We start from the raw sequence: 19,204 nt of genomic DNA, 5'->3' as shown, positions 1-19,204 counted from the left end.
GAGGGAGGCGTACCAAGCACCGGAGGATGAGCTGGCCACCCAAGCCTGGCAGCAGCAGAAGAGAAGCACTTGTCGGAGCAGAACGGGGCGACGAGCTTCTGTTATATGAAGCCTTGTGGATACCGTCTTATCTATCAGCACATACCAAATATTTTTTTCTTTCTATCTGGCCTCCGATCCACACTTTGGGCCGTGTTCTCCTGATTGCCATAGCTCGCAGTATGCCCTTCTGAACGTTTAGCCGGCGCCCGTGATTTCGCCGCACCATCAGCCTGATCCGATTTCTCCCACGGCGCAGCGGCGCAGCGGCCAACGCCACGCGCGGGCAGCGTCTTACAGGTGAAAACGTCCGGCCATTTGTCGGCATGTCTAGACCGTTGACCGCCAGGCTGAAACAAACGCAGTTGCGGATACATAGTAGAACGCACGCAAAGGTGAGCGTGGGTGAGACATGTGAAAAGCTCGGCGGAAGAACGAATTCGCGAAGCGGTCTGGCCAAGTGGACGAATGAGAACGAGTTATGTTGCGCCAATCCGGCGGATCATATGTGCCACTCACGCCAGTACGGCTGACGCCACGCCCATTGAGCCGCAGAACGATTCTTGGTTGCTTGCGACGGACGTGGTGGACGCGGTGGTCGCGGTGGGACGCGGCTGATCGTTTCTGACCACACGAGACATGACATGACATGACATGCCAGGACATGAACATGATATATACAAAAATGGGGTGGCTCTCCTGGTCGCCACAGTCACCTCGATGCGGGCCTGCCCTTTACAAATCCGACTCATGGTTTTCTCCAACGTTCGGCCTCAACCTGCAACACTCTACTCTATTGCAACCGAATGGTGCCGCCCTCTGCTCTCCAGAACACCCAGACCAAGCCGAGCACAACCTTGATCCCGCCGGCGATCCACAGCGGATCGGAGATGTCTCCGCCTTTGGTCAAGACGCCGCCGAGTCCCGCACCCAGGACGAGCGCCACCGCCGACACGAATCGGCGGTTCCGCTTGGGATTCTGCGTGAGCGGCGCGGTGAACAGCAGCGGGTCGAACATCAAGTCGCAGTAGGTGCTGGTCAGCACGATGGTCGGCAATTCGTTGTACAGCAGCATTCTGCTCATGACGATCTGGCCGGCCGACTGGAACGACAGCAAGCCCAGCGGCAGGAGGACGATGTAGTTGCGCGGCAGCTGGTTGCCCGCGTCCTTGTGGACGACGCCGCTGACGACGAGAATGCCGGCAATGAAACAGAGCAGGGCCTGGAAGATGAACGAGCCGAACAGTGTGCCGCGTCGCAGGGGGCCGAAGAACCGGCAGACCCGACTGAAAAAGTACGTGCCCAGGCAGAAGCTGAGGATGGCCGTGCCGGACTTGACCCATCGGTATGGTTGACTGAGTGGCTGTCCGGACATGCCGAGTCCGACGTAGACGGTGTTTCCTATCGTCACCGTCAATACGGAGTACTGTGGTACTTTCTTGTGTCGACGGGGATGGAATGGCATCTCGCCCGCCCGCCCGCCCGCTCGCTCGCTCAATGACTTACCTGTCTGCATGCTCACGAAGCAACTCCACACATTAAACACGGCGCTGTCGACCAACCCGGATATGAAGCACGTGACGATCAAGATCAGGTCGGCCCATTCCTTGCTGGCGTCTTCGGCGAGGTATTGTCGCCACCGAGTCATTCGGCTTCGTCGCTTGAACATCTCAAGAGAGTCGTCCATGCTGCTGTCGGAGTGAACGTCGGCCATGATTGCGAGTGCGAGTGACACCACTGTTGCGTGACCGTGAAGTTGAAGAAGCGTCAATGTATGTGCAATGGATCTCAGGCTTCAACTTCGAGAAAAGAGACTCGGAAACGCGGTCTTACAGAGTGTGCGCATCTCACAGGATTGTGTCATATATGAATGAGGAGGAGCTATCCACACACGGAACGGGCTCCGTCAATCGGACGAGTAGTGAGTGAGTGAGTGAACCAGCCACCCACCAACCCACCCAGGGCCATCTCACACGCAGATAGCACTCGCGGGGGGCTAGCTTGGGTTGGCTTGACTGGGCAGGGCAGGGCAGGGCACGCAGGGCACGCTGGATCGCCACTTCAGGAGCCGTACCCAGGAACTCGTGCGGCTAAATTTTGAGCAGCAGGTCACGAGCAGGTGTTGCCCTAGCCCACGAGTAAGTGCCCTGGCTCCCTGTACAGTATCCCCAAACTCTGGGCACTTCCCTCGGCATCTGGCATCTGGCATCTGGCATTTGGAGCCCAGTCGCATGCTTCTCCGCATGGGATTTCCTGGACAATTTCAGTAGGCCTATCGTGCCCTGTTCGCTCCGACGAGATCTGCATGCACGCCAGATCTGCTGCAGCTAGCTAGGATGGGGCCGTCATCTTGACCGCATGGTCGCTTGAACGATTAGCCTGTGCGACCGGTTACTTGACAATACCGCGTCATTCGTACGAAGTACTTGAGTCCTTGAGGATTACACCACCTGGTACTGGAGGACAAGTACATTCAATACGGAGTACGGAGTAAGATTGTTCAGTATATCTTTGCGAGTCTGTACAGCATGTGAGGTGCACTTTGCTGGTCATGATGACCGCGAACCGCGGAAATCATCGTCTTGCTTGACTCCGTGAAAAGTGATATGCCAGGATACAAAAAGGTATGACACGGTCGGCTTGCTACGCCAGTTTCTTCACAAACGAGGACAGTGTCAGTACCAAGACTGCGACGACGGTGCCATGCCAACACCATCGTCCATCCACTCACTGCCAAGCCGAGCAAAGCGAAGCAGATACTGTTCCATCCAGGACTTGATCCCCAGTCTGCAGTCTACGTGGAACGGCCCAGGCGATCATGCACTTCACTTCGAACGCATGGCAAAGGCTACTGCCCAGTAGCTGAACTGAAGGGAGAGGACAAGGCAGCAGAGACAGCCAAGCCAAGACAGTAGACCCTTCCTTGCGAGCACTTGCTTGACGGTCACAGTCTGCCCGTGGTCGGACTAGAGACCCGAGACTGGACACCCCAGACGGGAGACCAGACACTGCATACACAGTACCTAATTACAGTACGTACTTGCTCGAGCGGGTTCAACTCACACTTGGGCAAAGCAAAGACAAATGTCCAAGCGTCCCAGGAACTGTGGTCGCCGTAGCTTGGGCGACCGCGCTTTGCTTTGCTTTGCTTGGCTAGGCCAGGCTACGGTACGCCAAGCTATTCTACTGTGTATGCATTTATGAGAAACGGATGCGGCACGCACGCCCTTGGTCTTCAAAGGGGTAGAATTGGTTACTGTGTACGGAGTAGGGCTCGGGGAGACGGTGTCCAGCAAGCATCTCCGCACACAATACTGCCAGACCTGCCTATTTACCTACCTATCTATCGTGGCATAGTGCAAAATCGGAAGGGACCTACAATGACCCTTGGCTCTACAACCTGATGATCGTCAACTCAGGACTGTGCAAGTGAGTGCTCTGCAAGGAAGTAGCATCCCGCCCCATGTTTCCTCAGTTCCCCAGTTCCCCAGTTCTTGGTTCTCAGTCTGCAATCTCCCACCAAGCGCCAAGCCTTTGCATATAACTATAACGGCTCAGGATACGCAGTGTCCAGTATGCAGTAGGCAATACGAGTGCTAGGCACTCCATAGTCAATTGGTCCGTCAACAGCAGTGTGACACACGCCATGTACTCTGTACCATAACGTAAAATGAGTGGCGGTCCACTGGATAAATGATGAACCGCCATGCTCCGCTACACCAAGGGCGGGTGCAAGTACGGCCTAATTAGCTACTAGTCAGTTGCTATAGGTACGAGTAGTCGGTACTCGTGCGGATAGATGAAGATTGACAGTACGAGTACTCCGTACTCCGTACCTACTCAGGGCACCCCTCTACTAGTTAGCTGCATATGTCAATCTCTTCTGCCTTGTTCATCAATGGGAGCGAGAAAGAATGGCTGGCTGCACAAAGGCTGGATTACGAGTACAGTTCTTGACGCGGACAGCCGGAGCGGCGGCGAACATCTGCTGGTGCTCGTACCAGTACAGAGTACGGAGTACGGAGTACACACTTAGGAAAGCCGCCGTCAGCGAAGGATGGAGCACGGATTACGAAGTAAAAGCATCGTTCAATTCAAGACAAGAGTTCGAGTTACTCCGTTCCGCATACCGTAGGCGTCTCTCCCTCGTCATTCACGAGATGGTCCTCCATGGTTTCGTTCTCCACGTACAATTCATCACCTTGCCTGGCTGATCGCTTTATATCTGCCCACTATATACACAGTACACAGCAGGGCACTGCACGGCCCTCAGCATCTGCCTGGTTACAAACAGAGACGCAGCACGGACAACGGCATCATGCATTCCATCAATCGCACCCCGTAGGTATCCTCAATGCACTAAGTTGCAGCACTCGCTCCGGCACCCCGCCCTAGGGCTCTGCTTCGCTGCTTCTCCGGCCTTCTCAGAGTATATCTGCGCCTCACGTTAGCGCGTCCTGTGCACCCAAATCTAGGGGAGTGAAATCGAGAAATTGAGAAATCAGCAACAGTTCCAGTGACTTACTTTGCAAACGCCCTCGCGAGAGCCTTCTTACAACTCAACTTCTGGCTCCCGACAAACGAGTCCACAGTTACGGCAATGGCGCGGTCAATGTCCTGCGAGGAGCAGAAATCCGACAACCGCATCTTGCAGAACGCTTCGGCTATGCGCATTATTGCTTCGAGATGGCGGACCTATTGGGGGAACCTTTGTCAGCATGGCTCACCATGGATACTACTGATGACGAAGAAGGGCTTCTCCTCAGATAGATATACCAGATGTCGAGTACTGTAGGAGGAAGGGGATGTAAGACTCACCGTGATGGGATACGCCCCTGTGACCAAGGATTCTCTCCTCATGTCGGCGAACAATCTGGCGACTTTGTCCTGATCGATCTGGTATAGCTTGGGCCGGCACTTCTCTCGTGCATACAGGATGTATTTCCGCAGTAACTCCTGAGGGATGGCGCCCTCCTGCTCCGGCTGGTCGTCGTCAGTGGCCACTTTATGCGTCTCGGGATCGTCTCGCATTGGCACGGTATTTCCTTCCTCGTCCGTTTCGAGCTTCGCTGGATGGGCGCGCCCGTGGCTGTTGACCACGAAATTCGCCAGCCGTTCATCCTCAGCGGGATCGACAGTGTCCCTTACTACGCAGAGGATGTCGAACCTCGAGAGAATCGGCTCGGTGAGTTCCACGTTCTGGCTGAATGGAATGGTCCCGTTGTAGCGGCCTCCCTTGGGGTTGGCGGCCGCCACAATCGCACACCTCGCCTGCAGGGTGGTGACAATGCCGGCCTTGGAAATGGAAATGGTTTGCTGTTCCATCGCCTCGTGAATACTCGTGCGGTCCGCATCATTCATCTTGTCGAATTCGTCAATCAAGCAGGTTCCTCGGTCTGCGAGGACAAGAGCCCCGCCTTCGAGTCCCCATTCTTGCGTCAAGGGGTCTTTGCGCACCGACGCCGTCAGACCTACCGCCGAGGCGCCCTGGCCGGTTGCGAAGACGGCCCGGTGCGCCGTCTTCTCAATATACTTCAGGACCTGGGATTTGGCCGTCCCCGGGTCGCCGAGGAGGAGGACATTGATGTCGCCGCGGATTTTGTGCTTCCCTTGGGCTTCTTTGCTGACGCCGCCGAATAGGGACAATGCCGCTGCAGTCTTGACATCCCTGTGGCCGTAAATGGATGGGGCGATCGAGTCGACGATCTTGTCCACAATGTTGGGATCCTTGGAGAGGGCGCGGATTTGTCGTTCGTCCTCTTCTGTGAGTCGGAAGCCGGCAAGTTGGTCATGCGTTTTGACCACATGGTTCGCTTCTAGCATTGTCGCAAAAACGGGGAATCCGTTCTTGTTGTTGAGCTGCCCGCTGTAGTTGTTGCGGTAGATGGCCGTGACGTCGACTTCCTCGCCGGGCTTGGCCTTGTCGATCAAATCTGCCAGGAGGATGACTTCTCGGTGGCGTGGCAGGCGGCCCGCGGGCACAGTCCCGGGGGATTCCTGCAGCGTCAATTTCTGGTAGTTCCGATACACGGTCTTGTCGGTGCTCAGAGTGAAAGGCCCTCGGGACTGGCAGGCTTGGCAGAAGGTCAGCTTCACTTCGGTGGAGGTTGATTCTTGGGCGAAGGGTCCAAGCGTGACGCCGCACTTCTGGCACCGGAACTTGACCATCTGAAGCTGTGGGAAGACGCCGGTGCGCCGGGTGACGACGCCGGACACGCGGACCAGACAGTTGAGGTGCGATTGGCGCAATTGTCTCAGTGTGTACTGGACTGGGAGGTCGGAGATGCGCACATGAATCTCGGGGTGGATAAGCTCGTAGTTCGGGTAGTGCAGGCGGACGACCTCGAAGGCGGCCTTGTCGAAAATCTTGAGCATTTCAGAGGGTGCGTTCGCCAGGAAATAAGCCAAGATGGCCTTCGTCGAAGCCAGGTGGTCGTACGAGACCTCGAGAGACTCCGAGTTGACCTCGCCCAAGGTGCGGATCCGGGTGCCGTAGACGGACGTCCCGTTGGCGTCGATGTATTCCGTGAGGAAAGATTTGAACTCGCGGGCGATCGTCTTCATCACAGAAGGCAGGGTCACCCATTCCGTGATGTTCGAGGCCTTGACGTCCTGCAGCGTCTCTAAGGATAATTCTTCTTCCATGATGTTCTCATCAATATCCATGTCGTCCTGGTCCTCGTCATAGTGATGTCGTCGTCGGCGAGGCTGTCTGGTCAAGTCGATACCGGCATCGTCGTCGTCATCCGGCATAAAAGCAGCGGGCATACGACGTCGGCGAGCCAGCTCGCGATCGCGTTTATTCAGTCTTGCCTCCAATTGCCGGCGTGAAGCGAGGTCAAGGTCGTCGTAATCGCCTTCATCGTCAATCATACGGCCTTGATATGTTTCTTGGTCGCGTCGTTCACGTTCGTCGTTCATGAAATTATCACCGAACAAGTCGATGCCGTCCTCGTCCTCCGCCATCTCGTCCGCATCGTCAATATCTCCGATAAGATCGTCTTCTGGATCCAAGTCGTCGTCAAGGTCGTCGTCATTCTCATTCGTGGGGAGTAAAGGGGGTGATGAAGGTATCGCTACGGTCCGGGCAGTCAGTATTGCATCGCCTTGCGACAATAGACTTGTATCTCATAGGTAGTGGCTTACCAGCGGGCGACGATGACATGATGTCGTCCTCATCTTCATCTCGAGCCCTCTTGCGCCTGGCCGCGTTGCTGGGGCCTCTGTTTGCCGCGGACATGCTAGGCCGAAGGGGTGAACTTTGAGATGTTGGTCAGCGTTCGTGGTCAGCAACGAGAGGAGAGCCCAGTATCCCGCTTGCGCATACGTACCTCATGATGTTGTTTCGATGTCAGCTGGTCGGGTAGAGTGCGCAGCTTTGATGAGAGTAAAGTGAGTTGAGCGCAAGGGAGGGCGTCAAAGAACGCGTAAAGTGGAACGCGTCGAAAAAACGCGCCAATCCAAATTAGGAAATGAGCGACTAGAAAGTCGATCTCAAGTCGTACAGCCGCGGGCGAGATGTTGGGATGCTCAAGCGACATTCACAGTCAACTTTCCATCTCTCACATTTGTCTCAGGGTCGGAGGTTTCGCACACATCGATACCAACAATGGAGGCCATTCCTGAGAACGAAGAGGTCAAGATGTCCGCTCCGCAAGACTCTCAAACCGCATCGGAGTTCATCGACCAGCAACTGGCACTTGAGGCTGATGCGCGAGAAGTCCTACCATATGTAAACCTCGCCATTTCCCATAATTCCTTTAGCCACCGTCTCATCTAACATTGAGCAGAAATTTGACAAATGCACCAATATCCTTGGACCCCTCCGACAGAACGTCTTCGCTTGCCTCACGTGCTCTCCTCCGCCCGCATCAGCAGCCCAGGTGTACACACCGGCGGGAGTCTGTTATGCTTGCTCCATCTCCTGCCACGGCGAACACACACTGGTCGAACTCTTCTCCCGGCGTGACTTTGTCTGCGATTGTGGTACCAACAGGCTTCCTTCGACGTCACCTTGCACCTTGCGGTCAGATCCTGCAACTGGAAGCCGTGGTGTACATTCGCAAGAGCCGCATAAGGGGAACCATTACAATCACAATTTCCAGAATCGCTTCTGCGCTTGTGGAGAGGAGTATGATGCCAGCACGGAGAAGGGGACGATGTATCAGTGTTTGGGGTTGGGAACAATTGAAACGGGCGGATGTGGCGAAGATTGGTACCACCCTGAGTGCCTGATGGGTCTGCCGAGGCACTGGTATAAGGAGCAAGAACCGGAGGAGGGGAATGATACTGTGGAAAAAGAGCTTGATGATGGAGAGAGTGAAAAGAAGGACGACGCCTCGCACCCAGTTCCCCCAGGGTTTCCGCACGAAGACGACTTCGAGGCCCTGCTATGCTACAAATGTGTCGAGTCGAATCCATGGATCAAGAAGTACGCGGGTACGGCGGGATTCCTGCACTCTGTCTCTAATCATGGAGGGTCCTTGGCCCTCTGGGCTGAACAATGGAAAGCCATGGGGTGTAGCACTTACGCGCAATATCGCGACACGATGTTGGCCGGCTGCAAAACGTACGCTGAATACCTCGCAAAGACAAAGCCAGCGACGGCCGAGCCTGCTCCAACAGATCTCAATGCCACGAGTTCCCTGAAGCGCAAAGCATCAGACGACGACATCGATATTCGATCTTCGAGTCCGACAAAGCGCTTTAAGGACGACAATGCCACGACATCACACGATGCCAATGTCTCGTCAGGACTTGCCCAACCATCGTCTTCCGCCAACGGCGCCTCTGTCGCAGATCTCCCTGCGGCTACTGCACAACCCGGTGAACCCGATTCAAAACCTCAACACAAACACGACCTCCTCCCCTCCTCTCCGCCTGCCGGCAGATTTAGTCTCTTCCTGAAGGCCGACTTCCGCGATCACCTCTGCCACTGCCCCTCATGTTACCCGAACCTCATCCCACACCCGCAACTCCTCGAAGACGAAGAAACATACGAGCCTTCTATCTCCTCGGACGGATCCTCACAACATCACCCCGATGGCACGAACGGCGGCTCTTCCCGAGCTTCCCTACTCGAACGTGGAGAAGCAGCGCTCAGCAATATCGACCGTGTCCGCGCAATCGAGGGAGTCATGGTCTACAACCACCTCCGCGACAAAGTCAAGGAATTCCTCAAGCCATATGCGGAGGAAGGGCGGGTCGTCAGCGCGGACGATATCAAAGCTTACTTTGAGAAACTGAGGGGTGATTCCCAGGCGATCAAAGAGGCGAGGGCTGATGCGGGAGGCAGCGATGAGGGAGAAGGAGATAATCGGAGAGAGCAGAGTGGGTATTGATTGTATCACGCGAAGGCCTATGAGCATGAGGCCCCGGCTTTCGAAATGTACGAGTAGCATTCGTTGGACTTACAAATGAGTAGGCTACCTGCCCAGCTTCTATACCTCCAATCGATGGCACTTACTGCCATTGGTCACAGAGCAACATCAACCTTAGCAGACCGAGATCTTAACCGAAAAGTATCAAACGTTGTCATGCATGGCGTCTTCACGCGCCCGGGGAGGTCGTACTCTACCCAGTGCCGACTACGGGTATGCCAATGTTGTCCGTGGCTGAGCGAATTGGTCATTCCGCAAAGTTACACAGAACAGAACCTCGTTCAGTCGAAGCACTCCGTAACCATTCTCGTTGGCTTAAGACGGGCCAGAGATGCTCACTTGCCAACTGACTCTCTATTGTGTCTGCTGGGTTACCTGGTAGATGCACATCGGTCGGGAGTAGCCCTCGCAGAGTGTAGGTATTTTGAATGCTTGGTATAGTCGATCTATGGAAACGTTTGATATAGAGATTGGCCAGAGCAACTCCCTAGCATGGAGAAAGTGTTCTGCGCTTTTCCACCAGAACCTTTGTTGACCGTACGTGTGAAGAGTCTTCCAGCATATAGTCAATGCTGCCTGAGCTTGGAACGGATCTTGACTGGGAAATCCACTTCGCGTCGGTGACATGTCTCATGCTATAACGGTCTATAAATCTAACGGAGCAATTGACGGGTCATTCCCACCACGTCGCCAAGGTACATGTGTAACTTGCAGACCCCAATCATAACTTCGCCTTACTCACCCACGGCTCCCCGACCAGCTCCAGCCCAGTCAACCGCTCGAGTTCCCTCACGGCGTCCTTGGTCTTCCCCAGCACGACCCTCACGGTCCGAATGCCCAGCGACTTGGCGGTCTTCAGGTTCTCCCCGATGTCGTCGAAGAAGACGACATCCTCGGCGCGGATATCCTGGCCCCACCTCTCGCGGATCAACTTCAACGTGTATTCGTAGATGTCGCGGTTCGGCTTCCGCATGCCGACGTGCGCGCTCGACACAAACAGCTCGAACACACCCTTGACGTCTTCCGGGCCGGGTTCGTTGAACGGATGGCCCTCGGGAAACACGGTCGTGTTCGACAGGGCCGCCAGTCCCCAGCCGTGGGCCTTCAGCTTCAACAGCGCCGGGTACATCCATGGATCCGGTTTGCGCGAGTTTCCCATCATGTTCCAGTACAGCGTCTCGGCGTCGATGGCCGGCACGGGCGGCGGGTCCGAGACGTGCAGCTTTTCCGCGTGGAATCTCGCCCACAGGTCCGGTCGCTCCAGGTCGGCTTTGAACAGGCGGAAGTAGGTCGCGTCGTTGGGAATCTCGCCGCGCTCGAGCTTGTGCCAGGCGCCATTGGGCGTGAGGGCGCGGATGCTGTAGTTGATGTAGCCCGGGGGGATGCCGTGCTGGATCTCGTAGTCCAGGATTGCTTGGAAGGGGGATACTACCTTGTGTGGGGGTCAGCTTTTGCCCGTCTCGTGTTGACGTTATATCTCTCTATATTCATGCTGATGTTTCTGCTTGCTCTTGCATGCATCGACGCGAGCGCAGTTTTTCATGGGAAAGAGGGTACAGGACTTACGCAGACGCCGCCAATGTCGAACAAGAGTACTTTAGGCCTGGATTGGATTGAAGCCATTGTGAGACGGATAGACGGAAGGGCGGACAGACGGGCACAAAGTATAATTCGACTGAGAATCGTAAACTTATCGGACTAATCTAGGTGGGATCATAACCACAACGTTTTCATCTTGACTTTTGAGCCCTGCAAAAGGAACGGGAAGTAGAAGTAACTCTATAGAGCCTTTAGTCGAGGCATTCATCTGCTTCCAGATTTGAGCCGAGGCTGTAAATCGCTTTTCGCTCTGGCCGGAATGCATCATTCAGCCGAATGCGCCGGAGTAGTTTCTGGGTCGCTGCCCTTCTGCGGAGTATTTGGTCAGGAGTGCCACTATCCCATCATGTCCCACATACGGAGTACACACAGGTCCAGTATCGATCGTTGTCCATGCCGCTGCAGACCTCAAAGCCATGCGGATCTCTGCACAGTCTAGATTGATGTAACACGACCACCAGAACGCCTAGGCCAGAGCGTATTTCACGTTTAGCGATAGCATCGTCAAGGATAGGAGGCTTGTGCGCGAACTTGCCCCCTGGTGCTGTCAGACAATGGTGTAGAGATCAGGATCAGGTGTGACACAGGTGGCAGGATTAGATGGACCAGGCTTCTTGCCGTCATCCTTACATGTGAAGTTGCCTGCCTCTAACGGCAATCTCGAGCCGAGGTTTCGCTTCCGCGCAAGCATTTGTAGTCCCAGCATGTGCTTGAGGCCACGGGGCTGCGTACTCGTATTCTGGACGACTAACCACAGCATGTCTCTGTCATTCGTGCCGGAAGACTACTTCGATGACAGTCTCGGAACTTCCTGCTGGCTGCACAAAAGCCACAGGATCTAACCTCTTATCCGCCTGCCTGAATAGATCGATCCAATCCTCTTTGCTTCTCTCCAGAGCATTGAGTGCCGTCCACATCTGGATGTCTGCCGTGGTGATCAGCCGCTCGATGGGTACGGGCAGGGCACCCCTTGGCTGCATAACGTTGTCTACCACAATGAGGCGCGCGCCAACCTTGATAAGTCCCTCTCGACTATTGATGATGTTTCGCAAGATATCGACAGCTATGGCATCGGGCCAGTCATGCAGCACGTGACGAAGGAGGAAGACGTCGGCGCTCTGCTGCGGTTGAGGCCTCATGAAGTTATGCGCCTGATATGAGACTCGTGACCTGAGATTGGACGGCACCAGAGCCTCAAAAGCAGTTTCAACTTCGGGGAGGTCTTGCACCACGAGTCGAAGACCTGGGAACTTCTCCGCTAGAAAGATGGAGATGTGGCCGCTCGATCCACCAACCTAGACGAAAAGTCAGCCAGACAGACGAGACTTGGCTGTTCTGAAAGCATAGCGAGACTAACATCAACGACAGCAGCTTCACCAAGACTTTCCCAGTCGAAGCCATCAGCCGTGTACTCCGTCTCGTGACCGCCACCAGCCATGGATTCCATGGCTCGGGCGAACTGACGAGCGCGCCAACCTTTCTCCGAACCTTCCCCATCGCCCTTGAACCAGTCAAACAGGCCCTTTCCTGTCTCCAAATTCCAGGCAATGCTGATTGCAGTCTCAGTTGTATCCTGTGAGTCGCCATACATTTCAATAGCGTCCCCCAGACGCGAGCTTGCAGGCAGGACTTCCCCAAGGTTGTGGTTAATCCAGGGCGTCAGACTCCGTTTTCTCACCGGTGCTATCGAGAGCGCAGTGTGAGCAACATGATCCGGACGGGGCTCGAAGAAGATGTTCTTCGTCATTGCGTGCCGGAAGAGGCGCCGCACTTGCCGTTCGGTCATCGGCAGCTTTGCTGCCAGGTCGGAATAAGAGATATCGCCAGTCGTTGGCACCGCTTCGAAGACACCGAATTTCGCGAAGACGCTTAGGACCGTGAGATCATGCTTTGTCTACACGCGTCAGAAACTCCTGAGAACTTCGCCGGCGGCACCACGCACAGTATAAGCTTGCCAGTAGATGTAATTCTGCGGTCCTGACGCCAGTTGTTCAAGAGTCCAAGCAGAAGTCAGCAATTTTGTTCGCGCTTCTTGTAGCCGGGCGTCGTCTGGTCCGCCAGTGTAGTGCAGCGGGCCGCTGGGTGACAAAGTCGGATGTGGCAGCTTTTGGTCGTTGAGAATGTCCGTGATGATCTTCACATTTGAGGAGATGGACTCGGCCAAGCTAGTCAAGCTAATGTCCTCGAAGGCTTGTGCCGCCATTGCGTTGGGGTCGTAATAGCCTATGGTCAGTAGACGGAGGGGGAATCAAGACAGAGCGGGGGCGCAGGGTGCCAGGGAAGACGAAATGCTCCCACTTTGTAGATTTTGAACCCTTCGGCCCCTTACAAACGGGCTGCTCGAGGTATTATCGCGACGAGAAGCGCCAAGTAGAGGAGTGAGATGCGTAATGCTCATATTATTCGCCTTGCCCGTATAGTACGAAACACCAGACTACTCGTGGCGGCGCCAGGCGAGCTAGGGGTTTCTCCATCAACCAATCCGCTCAGATCGAAATCGTATCGCGTGGATACCATAAATAGCAGTTACAGGGTGGTTGGTCAGAAGCGATGCATAGCTTTGGACTCCCCAAACAGGAGCATGCGGCATGTCAACGTCAGCTCTGCACGGATACACCAGATGTCTACCTTATCGGGCGCTGACAGAGTCATTCCGGATTTGAGGACTATTCGTGTCACTTACTGGTGAGATCAGTCCATGCCGCCGGGTATCACATCGTAACACACATGATTCCAGGTTCCAGTGCTGTGGCAGAACGAAGGTCAGAGTGCTGAAAGCTAACGTGGATGTAGGAAATTCGAGCGAGTCTGAGATTGGTAGCGACAAAATCCGGTCCCGGTGCTAGTCAGCATTGAGAGCTGGGGAGAGCTATCAGCCCAGTCGGTCGCCGCCAACAAGACTGTCTCTTGTGGTGGATGGGCTGGATGGGCCGGCTCATCCTTGCATGTAGGAGCAGGAAAATGCTGACACGAGGAGAAGCTTGTACGAGTTAAAGAGTGAAAGAAGGTCGATGGACGATTGACGTGAGGAGAGGCAGTTATTTGTACGCTGCCTCCACTCGTTTCAGGCCCGCGCCCGGAGTATAATTCTTCCTTGGCCGAGCTTGTCACCACCACCTGAAAGACAACTCACTTCGTTCTCACTTGCTCCTCACTGACCTACCTGCTCGCGACGCGAACCGTGCAACCCTCCCGAGAATTGGCACCATTGATTTCCTGATATCTTCGAACACTTCAAGATATCGCGAGCGATTTGTTCTCGGTGTCTATAGATACCTACTCAGTGCGCAGCTGCTAATTGCTAGCTCTATCATCGACGCCACAGAGACCCCACCAACTCCTCGGCACGTTCTCAATTCAATCCTCACTCAGCTATAGTCACTTGCGAGCACGAATTCCGGCTTGATGAAGCTCCCGTCGTTCTGGAAGAGGCCTTCAACAGGCTCCCCCCACGTGACCTTGTCCGACACAAACTGCTCGAGCCGCGGCTCCAGATCGCCGGACACCAGCTTGGATTGGTCCACGACACCCAATCTCAGATTATGTGTACCAGAAAAGCCGCTGGAAAGTCGTTACAGCAGGGAGCCGCACGTCTTCCAAAAGTAACCGTCCCTTTGTTCTCCGCTCGCAATGCCTGTTTTCCGCTCATACTTTGTGAGGTTCCCCCGATTGCGGACATGTTCGAAAGTGTCGTCTTTCTGCAAAGTGCTCTCAGTCTGCCATGTGGTATCATATTACATCCTAGCTGGAGTAAGTTCGTCTGCGCGTGGCCTACTTACAATGACTAAGTTACCGTCAAACACTAAACTCCATTAATTCAACCCCATGGGCCTCGTTCGCATCGATTAGGGTCAGAAGTCCGCATCTGCGATGATACCTTTCTGCCCAGGATCGAAGTTGTGCTGTCCAATGATGGCGCATTGTCGGGATGCCACGCACTTGAATATCTCACTAATGCGTTAACGGTTCGAACAAGCGAATGCAGGTTGAGATGGTGCAGAAGAGTCTGGTTCTGGCGAGCTGCTAAGAGCGCACTCGACTCCTCTCGCAAACCAATGATTCCGAGACAGCCAAGCATGGCAGACAAGCTCTACCGACTAAGGGAACCCAAAACATTTATTCACTTCGCTCTTTGTGGCCTGAATGCGAACCAGCCCGCCGTTTAGGGCCTGGCGATGGCCTGCCACGACAACCCAATGGTCTCCCTAGGCTCCCAAGGCTCCTTTTCTGTTCTAACACCATATAATTGGCCGTCGTTCCACTCGAGCACGAGTTTTCCTCCGAAGCTTCATTAGGAACGGGAGCCGTGTCCGCAACGCCTCGCTGGAGTGGGAGATGAAATGCTAGCTGCTGGACATCATCAACAGCAAGCTGGGGGCTATTGTCGCTCCCAGTTCTCTCTTCGCACTTTGAACAAGCCAGGGGTGGTCATTTGCCAGTTGAGATTCGTCAAGTACGATATGTTTCCACATCAGAGTCACCGCATGTTCACCAGGGCCCGGGAATCATGCACTGGACGACTTTTCCCAGCCGCGCGCAATGTCTACAAGGTAGGGCGAGACCGGCTGTGTTGGCTGGAGCGGTTTAGCATGCGATCCACCTAGGCCAACAGTAAGGACTTACGTCTCCTCTGATCTCTGGAAATCAGGACATTGTTTTGAAACGGTGTCCTTTTATCCGGCACGTTCGCAGCCGATAGCACATCCTCTCGCACATAGCCAATGGACCGCTGCCAAACGACCTCGATTCTTCAGCATCGGTTCTCAAGAGTCAAGTCTCGACGGCAAGCTTAGGTGGATATCGATGAGTACGCGGCCGGGAACCGAAACCGTCACCAGAACGCCTCTGCCAGCAACTTCATCAGGAAGTCTCGCCTGACGACAGCGCCGAAGCTACAGTGCAGAAATATCATAGGTCAGCACTATGCAATTAATGTTCCAGCACATCTTGGTCGTCAACACCAGCGTACAAATCACTGCACTTACCCGTAGCATCTCACATGTGCCAACAACTTGTCCGACACGTGATGCAGAAAATTGACCTCCAGCATGTTGAAGTTTGGTGTCTGCGCGATGCAACGCCACGCCTGAATGGGTGTCAATTCCAACGCCTGGTCCAATGGTAGGGTTTCGGAGATATCGAGCAGACGCTCGAGGGTCGCTTTATGAATTGGCCATGAGGGTGCGGATGTCGACGTGGCCAGCGATGGTGTCGATGGTGAGTGGGAGGCAGTTAGTGGTGAAGAGGATGGCGAGCAACACAGAAGAGCAGCTGAAGCGGTGTGGACGTGACCATGAGGTGAGCTTCGTACGCTGCCAAGGGCGGTCGAGGCAGGAATATTGTCCTCGGCGTTTGCACGAAGATGGGGAAGACAAGGAGATTCGAGCCTACAGAGCGTGTTGCGTCAGCAGAGTGGTGGAGGAGGGAGGACATGCTGGACAGGAAGTATACTTACTTGAGCACGAATTCCATGGCCACAACAACCACGTCGAGTTGCGAGACGTATGCTGGCAGGAGGCCAGCTTGCATAAGAGGGTCCGGCGAAAGAGAATTGGTGTTCGACGTCGCGGCATTTGCGCCATCTCCACCCTGGAGTTGCACATGCAGCTGCACTGGCTGATCGTTCTTCGTCTCGATCCAGACTAGGGTGGTATTGCTGCTGGCAAAGGACTCGGCATCGCTGGCCGCACTCTCATTGGAAGGCGTGGGATATGCATTCGCTCCATTCTCCCGGGACGGGTAGGCAAAGTTGCGCCAACCATTGCGTGTATGATTGCCTGGATCGGACAATTCCCGGAACTGAGATAGCTTGGCCTCACGGTCGTCGAGTCGGAGTTTCGTTGCCACGAGTTCACGCTTCAGGTGCTCGACTTCATTCTGTAGCCTCGCTTCGTTGCTCTGTTGACGCTGGACCGTCTTCTCCAGTGTCTGGAGGTACTGGTCGCGTCGGTCGCGAAACGTCCTGATGCGTCCCGAAATGGTAAGAAGCCAACGACGGATACTGGCAGCTGAGCGAATGGACTTACTTCTGTGCCTTGCGCAGTTGCTCCCGTCTATTCGCGACCTTGTCTGCAGGACAGTCAGCACAAGCACATCTTTGCCACGAGGCACCCGGGAGAGAATGCAGGTACCTTCCACCGATCGAAACAGCGGCCTGAAGATGTCCGACATTGCTGGTTGATAATCAAAGGCAACGTATTGTTTCTCGTTCTGTCAAATGCAAGAGCAGTCTCATTTCAAGCGGACGGCAGAGTACATAACTTTAGGTATCGCATCACTACTGTACTGTACCTTGGCAAAACGCAGGCGAAAGGTTCGAGGTCAGGCGGCTTTGCGCCGTTTCGCTCACGTCTCAACCCAGGGAGACCGCCAGGCCCCGCATCTCGCCTGCGCTGGCCCCCTCGTGGCCCGTCAGATGCCCCTGGATTCGACGTCTCGCCCTGGCGGCTCTGCCCGTTTCGGCCTCTGATACATAATCAGCATCTTCCTGTTCAGGCTTAGCCTGTTGTTGCCGGTATCCTTGGTCGGAAGCCGCCAACGTCGAAACGGGTAATAAAATATTGGGTAATCCGCCAAAATATCTTGGGCCCTTACATATTGCCATGGACTCCCGTTGATGGCTTGCATCAGATCCATATTGCGAAGAGATTGGAAAGGAGCATCCCGACAGATGGACGTGGTGAAGGTAAAATTGGCGCAGCGACGAGTAGCCATCATGAGCGGTATAAAGCTGCGGTGCTGCGCGCGTGGAAAGGTGGAAGGCAGCACAACTTCCTACAACAAACGACCACGATAACTGAGTCGCACCATATCTTGGCCTTTCAAGCCGCAAGAGGAGATCCCGCTCATCTGCACAGACGCGATGCAACCCAAATCGATCACAGCCCTCATGGGCTTCGCCGCGCTGCTTACCTGCGGTCACGCCGTCCCGACGCAGCGCCACGGGACCTCATTCAAACATCACAAGGCTGCCCAGGCGATATACCTCCTTACCAACGACGCGAGCAACGCTGTTGCGGCGGTACCCATTGGCGCAGACGGGATGCTGTCTGTGGGAAGTCTCACGCCTACTGGAGATAAGGGAGGAAACTCCATCAACGCCGCCAGTGGCGAGCCCGCCGCTCCTGACGCTCTGTTTTCACAGTCGAGCCTGACGGTCGCTGGAAACGTGGGTGATACTCGAGAGCGAGAACGAAGACGTACCTATCGCTGACTTACGTGACAGTACATCTTTGCCGTCAACGCCGGCAGCAACACATTGTCAATGTTGTCCATCAACCCTAGACGTCCAACAGAGCTCACCATGATCGGTCAGCCTGTCGGCCTCCCGGGTGACTTCCCCGTCACTGTTGCCGCTTCGGCGAAGCACGGGCTGGTCTGCGTTGGCAGCACTGGAACTGCAAATGGCGTTTCCTGCTCCTCTTTCTCCCACAAGGGGCTCGGGGCAATGGACGTGTTGCGTTCCTTTGATCTCAACCAGACGAATCCCCCAAGCGGGCCACCGAACACGGTCTCGCAAGTGTTTTTCTCTGAGGATGAATCTCGTCTCTTTGCGACCGTCAAGGGAGACCCTGGCGTAGAGAAACCGGGCTTTTTCTCAGTGTTTGCTGTCGAGGAAGGTCGAAAGTGGCACGGCACTTCCAAGCTGTCGACGGAAGAGACTCGCAGCTCGCCAGAAGGGATGCTCGTGTTGTTCGGCTCACAGGATATCCCTGGCACATCGAACGTGATTGTCACGGACGCATCGTTCGGAGCAGCTGTGGTGGCCGTCGACCCTTTCACAAACACGGCCTCAACTGTGGCGAGACAAGAAGTTGTCGGCCAGGCCGCCACTTGCTGGGTGACCATATCATCTGCGACGGACACTGCTTTCGTCGCCGATGTCGGTGTCAATCGGCTTGTTGAGATGAGCTTGACGGATGCCAGTATCGTGTCTACTCTCGACCTGTCCAGTAACGGAGACCCCGGGCTTGTTGATCTGACGGCGGCCCGGAACTTCATCTATGCTCTGTCACCAGGAAATGGGACGACAACGGCGGCAGTCACGGTCGTGGATGTGTCTGGTGGACCAGGATCGGCGAAACAAGTCCAACATTTCGACTTGAGTGGCATGGGTGTGGGTAAGAATGCCCAAGGCATGGTTGTTTTTTGAGCCAGCGACCCTTCAACCGTTTTCTGTGTCCGAT

At 55.0% G+C, this 19,204-nt stretch overlaps 7 protein-coding genes across 7 annotated transcripts; 2 read left to right on the top strand and 5 right to left on the bottom strand.

The window, feature by feature from the left end:
- Positions 1–832: 832 nt before the first annotated feature.
- Positions 833–1,753, bottom strand: G647_00348 (uncharacterized protein; the record flags this gene model as incomplete). Its single annotated transcript, XM_008723751.1, has 2 exons — positions 833–1,440; positions 1,546–1,753. The coding sequence occupies 2 exons, from the start codon at positions 1,751–1,753 to the stop codon at positions 833–835; spliced, it is 816 nt and encodes a 271-aa protein (XP_008721973.1).
- Positions 1,754–4,398: 2,645 nt separating this feature from the next.
- On the bottom strand, positions 4,399–7,279 carry G647_00347 (uncharacterized protein; the record flags this gene model as incomplete). Its single annotated transcript, XM_008723750.1, has 4 exons — positions 4,399–4,474; positions 4,565–4,734; positions 4,858–7,115; positions 7,186–7,279. 4 exons carry the CDS (start codon positions 7,277–7,279, stop codon positions 4,399–4,401), a joined length of 2,598 nt encoding a protein of 865 aa, XP_008721972.1.
- A 369-nt stretch (positions 7,280–7,648) lies between these two features.
- On the top strand, positions 7,649–9,380 carry G647_00346 (uncharacterized protein; the record flags this gene model as incomplete). Its single annotated transcript, XM_008723749.1, has 2 exons — positions 7,649–7,771; positions 7,830–9,380. The coding sequence occupies 2 exons, from the start codon at positions 7,649–7,651 to the stop codon at positions 9,378–9,380; spliced, it is 1,674 nt and encodes a 557-aa protein (XP_008721971.1).
- A 760-nt stretch (positions 9,381–10,140) lies between these two features.
- Positions 10,141–11,042, bottom strand: G647_00345 (uncharacterized protein; the record flags this gene model as incomplete). Its single annotated transcript, XM_008723748.1, has 2 exons — positions 10,141–10,851; positions 10,986–11,042. The coding sequence occupies 2 exons, from the start codon at positions 11,040–11,042 to the stop codon at positions 10,141–10,143; spliced, it is 768 nt and encodes a 255-aa protein (XP_008721970.1).
- Positions 11,043–11,785: 743 nt separating this feature from the next.
- On the bottom strand, positions 11,786–13,221 carry G647_00344 (uncharacterized protein; the record flags this gene model as incomplete). The annotated part of the gene is made up of 3 exons (XM_008723747.1): positions 11,786–12,313; positions 12,376–12,912; positions 12,961–13,221. The coding sequence occupies 3 exons, from the start codon at positions 13,219–13,221 to the stop codon at positions 11,786–11,788; spliced, it is 1,326 nt and encodes a 441-aa protein (XP_008721969.1).
- A 3,248-nt stretch (positions 13,222–16,469) lies between these two features.
- On the bottom strand, positions 16,470–17,189 carry G647_00343 (uncharacterized protein; the record flags this gene model as incomplete). The annotated part of the gene is made up of 3 exons (XM_008723746.1): positions 16,470–16,980; positions 17,045–17,087; positions 17,150–17,189. The coding sequence occupies 3 exons, from the start codon at positions 17,187–17,189 to the stop codon at positions 16,470–16,472; spliced, it is 594 nt and encodes a 197-aa protein (XP_008721968.1).
- A 718-nt stretch (positions 17,190–17,907) lies between these two features.
- G647_00342 (uncharacterized protein) lies at positions 17,908–19,170 on the top strand (the record flags this gene model as incomplete). Its single annotated transcript, XM_008723745.1, has 2 exons — positions 17,908–18,186; positions 18,244–19,170. 2 exons carry the CDS (start codon positions 17,908–17,910, stop codon positions 19,168–19,170), a joined length of 1,206 nt encoding a protein of 401 aa, XP_008721967.1.
- Positions 19,171–19,204: the final 34 nt, after the last annotated feature.

This window comes from Cladophialophora carrionii (genome assembly GCF_000365165.1).
Source record: "Cladophialophora carrionii CBS 160.54 unplaced genomic scaffold supercont1.1, whole genome shotgun sequence".
Taxonomy (NCBI): domain Eukaryota; kingdom Fungi; phylum Ascomycota; class Eurotiomycetes; order Chaetothyriales; family Herpotrichiellaceae; genus Cladophialophora; species Cladophialophora carrionii.
Note: the sequence above shows the minus strand (reverse complement) of the source record. Positions and strands in the feature narration are given on the sequence as shown.